The 5044-nt window shown below is 37.5% G+C and overlaps 1 protein-coding gene across 1 annotated transcript in view; it reads left to right on the top strand.

Annotated features, from left to right (window-relative positions):
* The window catches only part of Rabep1 (rabaptin, RAB GTPase binding effector protein 1), a 170120-nt gene that overhangs the window by 133718 nt on the left and 31358 nt on the right, over positions 1-5044 (top strand). The window contains exon 11 of the mRNA XM_004638319.2: positions 1361-1477. Coding sequence (XP_004638376.1) covers positions 1361-1477 — 117 coding nt within the window. The remainder of the gene's footprint in view (positions 1-1360; positions 1478-5044) is intronic.

Here is a 5044-nt window from a genome sequence, read left to right as displayed (position 1 = left end):
ATTTATGTGTGTGTGTGTGGCCAGCTCAGCCCACCAGGGGGCGGGGCTGGCTGGCATGTGGTGCTGGGGGATTGAACCGTGGTCCCTGTGCTCTGCTAAGCTTGTTCCAAGTAGGTGCTTTAGACCACTGAGCCATCTCACCAGCCCGGTTCGTTAGTCTTTAAAAGAACTTAAATCTGATTAGGATGATAGTTTAATATTCTCAAGTGTCATTGACATTGAGGTCCTCCATATATACTCTTTTCATGGATAGTTCAAAGATTGAGTTCTAAAATTATTTGCAAAGCTCAAGAGAGATGACCTCTGATACTGTGGTATGGAAATGGGCTATTTGGATCCCTTACTCATATCTGTCTGTAACTTCCTGTTGTTTTTTCTGTTTGGCATTTTCCTGGCCTTTGCTTTTCAAATACAGCAAGAAGACAGTTATTTCCTGTAGGGAGCTTTTAGTGTTGTGATCTGAAGCATCAGTGTTGTTTCTGGAGACATATACATGGAATTAGAAGAGGCATACAGCTTAACTGTAGGCTCAGGAAAGGCCATACTTGAGCTGTTTGTTTCAGAGCCTCAGTTAAAATTATTTAGAAGTGGATAAATAGAGAAAGGATGCTCAAGGAGAGTGAAAATATACAAAGTAACAGAGTTGTAAAAGAGAAGTACAGAGTTTAGAAATTAGGAGTAATTTGAGATGCTGAAAAAGATGTTACAAAATGAGAGAAGAAGCTGAAAGGAAGGCCAGGGTATTATCCTTGAGGAGGAGTGATGATTGAGGGAATTTAGATTTAACATGGAAGGCACTGGAGGACATTTGGGGGCTTTTAAAGTAGGAAATAATAACTATATTTCATTTTTGTACAACATACTATGTTTGTGTGGATTGTACATTGGAGGCAAAGGATAGAATAGAGCAAAGAATCCAATGTTGAGAGTTCAGAGGAGAGTTTTCAAATGAGATCATGTATGTGAAAAATGATTTGTTAATTGCAAAGCACTGCACAGTTATCTCATGAGGGCATCTCATTTTTTTCTGAATTGACATATTGTCAGAAAAATTAAATATTTAATAAAGATTCTGGACTTGGGTTTGTTTTAATTTTGTTCCTGTTTTTATTGTTTATTTGTTTTTTTTGAGGCAGTCTTGCTGTGTAGATCAGGCTGGTCTTGAATTTGCAATCCTCTGTAAACTTCTCAAATTGTATTTTGTTTTAATTTATAAAGTAACTGGGCTGGGGGTGTAGCTCAGTGATAGACTTATTTGCCTACCATGTGTGAGGTGCTAGGTTTAATCCCCAGTAGAGAAAGAAAAGAAAGAAAAAATAATTATGTTTCAAAATTCTAATTGAGTTTTAAAATTATTTAGGTGAAAAAACTGCAGGTGATGCTAAGGCAAGCAAATGATCAGCTAGAGAAAACAATGAAAGATAAACAGGAACTTGAAGACTTTATTAAGAAGAGCACTGAGGACTCTAGCCATCAGGTAAACAGGGGGGTTTAGAATGTGAAATGTAATTGAGAAGGGATGACTGAGTTAAACAAAAGTCAGGCACCATAACACATACTTATATCCTTGCATTCTGGGTGGTAGAGGTGAGAGAATTGCCAGTGTAAGTCCAACTTGGGTGACTTAGACCCTGTGTTTAAAAGAAGGAAAAAAGGGGAAGGGGGAGGTGTATCTTTTTTTTTTTTTTTTTTTTTTTTTTTCTTGAAGATTTGCCAGTTTCTTGCAGCCACAGTACCTCACTTCTAATTCTTTTTTCTTTTTTCTTTTTTTTTTGGTGGAACCGGGGATTGAACTCAGGCCCTCGTGCTTGCCAGGGAAGCGCTTACTCCACTGAGCCATTTCCCTGGCCTCTTGCCAGTTTCTTTTGGATTAAAAAGCTCTCTTACTGATCTTTCTGTTTAATAATTTTTGAAATAACAGTTAATAAATATCAAGGAGCTCTGATTCTCTTTTTCCCTCTTATTTACTAGATTCTTCTGGTGCTCAAAAAACAAAGATAAGCTAAGGATAGTGGTGCATGCCTGTAATTCCGATATTCTAGGAACCTGAGGCAGGAGAATTGCAAATTTAAGCCCAATTTTGGCAGCTAAGCGACTTAATGAGATGCTGTCTAAAAAAGTATATTTTAAAAATATTTTGAGACAGGGATTCCTGGAATTCTGTCTGTATTCCAAGCTAGTGTTGAACTCACTGTATAGCCCAGACTAGCCTCAAACTTTTGGCCCTCTTCCTGCTTCAGCCTCCTGAGTGCTGGGATTACAGGTGTACACCACCACTTCCGGCTATAACAATTAAACAAAAGATAAAACCGCCTGTGGTTATAGCTCAATGTGAAGATCCTATGTTTAATCTCTAGTACTAATCCCCTCTCCTCCAAAAAGATACAATTTATTTTCTTCTTAGGTATTGAATACATAGAAAAATGGTGGACCCACAGGTAAACCACACATGACTAGTGCTGACAATTCACATAACCATCTTTGAGATCAAGTACTACAATACTATCCAGTAATCAGAACATTAGCCACTTAACTCCTCTACTTAGTTTCTCACCTTAAAAAGAGCTATACTATACATACTGTATTTGTCTTTATTCAGTATTATGTGAGATTCCTATTCATTCATGTACATGTTGGTTCATTTTAATTGCTGTGTGGTTATCCATTATATGGATATACTACTTACTGTTTTTCTCCCCTAATGTTGATGGACATCTTAGCTGTTTACAGTTTTGGGATATTATGAATAACCTTACTTTGAAATTTTGTATAAGGCTTAGTTAGGGAACATCGTTCTTCAAGTTATGCGTCTAGGACTAGATTAACTGGGTCAGAATGTTCCAAAAATATATGTTAAGCTTTAGTAGATAATAATGTCCAATAGTTTTCCAAAGTGATTCTACCAGATTAAAAATGGCAGAGTAGGGCTGGGGTTATGTCTTGGTGGCATAAGCGCCTACCTGGCAAGCAGAAGGTCTTGAGTTCGATCCCTGGTATTGCTGAATAAATAAATAAAAATGTCAGAGTGAAGACTGACAGCAAAATATAGATGGAGACCTTGAACTGAGACAATTAAGAAAACATCAGTTCAGCGAAGAGAATTTGGGCTACAGGAATCAAGAAAGAGATGACAGGAAAACCAAAACCTACAGATAAATTTGAGAAAAATGAGGATAATGCAGAGGGAAATAGGATGGAATGCTAGCCCCAGCTGCTGGGGAGGAGCTATGTAAATACAAGAATGGTGCCAGGGATCAAGCCCTTAGAAGGTTGGACACTAAGAAGATGCTCAAATAATCATGCTGAATACATTGAAAAGAAATATAAGCGTGGAAACATAAATCCAAAGATACATTGCAGGAAGACCAAACTTAACCAAAGAGATCTCTGCAGTAATTTCAGTAGTTTCTCTGCCCTAATTGATCTTCAACCAACAGCACAAAAAGAATAGAAACAAACTAAAGCAAGGCAACAAGATACCCCTTAATCTCTAATTCCCCAAAAGCTGATCTTATGGACACTGAAATAGAGGAAGCCATAGGCAAAAAACTCAAAAACCAAATGGTCAAAGTATTTGAATAGATAAGAGAATAAACATTTAAGCAAATGTTTAATAATCTCAAAGAGGCTTTAACTAAACAAATAAAAGATTTCAGCAATAAAATGTTCACCACACTTGAAGAAGTAGGCAATAAGCTAATTGAATCAAGCAGGACAGTATGAACATGAATGAACACTTTGGAAAAGAGAATGTATAAGAAGAAAGCAAGCAGAGAATGAAGATATGAAAAATAGAGTGGAAAGCATGGATAGCGAACTTGACCAGTATGAGGATAGACTGTCAGCAATGAAAGAAAAGGTGGATGTACTAGATCATATACTCGATACCCTAACGATGAGAAGACATCATGAAAGCTGGATCCAGCAGCTGCTATAGGTGACTCAGAAACAAGATAAAACAAAAACAACACAAACCCACACCACCTCAGAATTACTGGAATAAAAGAAAACTTAGAAGATGACTCAAAAATGTATAAAAATTAATTCACTGAAATCTTAACATAAGCATTTCTAAATCTATAGTGAAATAATTTCATATTCAAGTAGTATACATGAGGCATATAGAACTCCAACTAGCCATGACCTGAAAAACCTCTCCATTATGTGTACATTGTAATCAAAATTCCAGAAATTCAGCAAAAAGAGAATACTGAAAGCTTTTAGAGAAGAATAGCAAATAAACTATAATGGCAAGTTCCTCAGCATATCTGAATATTTTTGAGCACAATTCTAAAATCCAGTAGAGCCTGGAGCGGAAATTATTCTGAAATTTTTTTTTTTTTTTTATTCTGAAAAATTGACAGACCTTCCATGATAAAGAAATCATAAACATGACCACTAAGCCAATATTTCAGAAAATACTTAATGGAATTCTAGACCGATTATGGCAAATCTTTTAGAGATTTTTTTTATTTTTTATTTTTTGCGGAACCGGGGATTGAACTCAGGCCCTTGCGCTTGCCAGGGAAGTGCTTATTCTACTGAGCCATCTCCCCGGTCCCTCTTTTAGAGATTTTAATGATAATAAACAACCAGCTGTGGCACACATGTTGCACATGTACCATGGTTTGACCACCACTGTCCTAGATGGAGATAGGGAGACCACCAGCACCAAAAAATCCAAGGGAAAGTATACATCTAGTTAGGAGAGTAAACAAAAGGAAAAAACAGAATCAACACTAGAAAAATAATGTAGTGGCAGGATTCAGTTACAGTATTAACTCAAGTCAGCCCTCTGAACTCCCCAATCAACAGATAGACTGATAGGATTTAAAACAAAATGCAGTTGGGGATGGGGAGATAGGTCAGTGGTCTAAGCGCCTGCCTGGCAAGTGCAAGGACCTGGACTCGATCTCTGGTACTGCATGCTATGCTGGCCACAGAGCCCTGGGTATGCTGTGTCAGGCACCAAAACTGGGCATAGTGGCACATGCCTGTAATTCTAGTGCTGGGGAATCTGAGACAGGAGGATCACTGAGAGTCC

This window comes from Octodon degus, unplaced genomic scaffold, assembly GCF_000260255.1.
Source record: "Octodon degus isolate 3935 unplaced genomic scaffold, OctDeg1.0 scaffold00098, whole genome shotgun sequence".
NCBI lineage: Eukaryota > Metazoa > Chordata > Mammalia > Rodentia > Octodontidae > Octodon > Octodon degus.
This window is presented reverse-complemented; position numbering and strand designations above follow the sequence as displayed.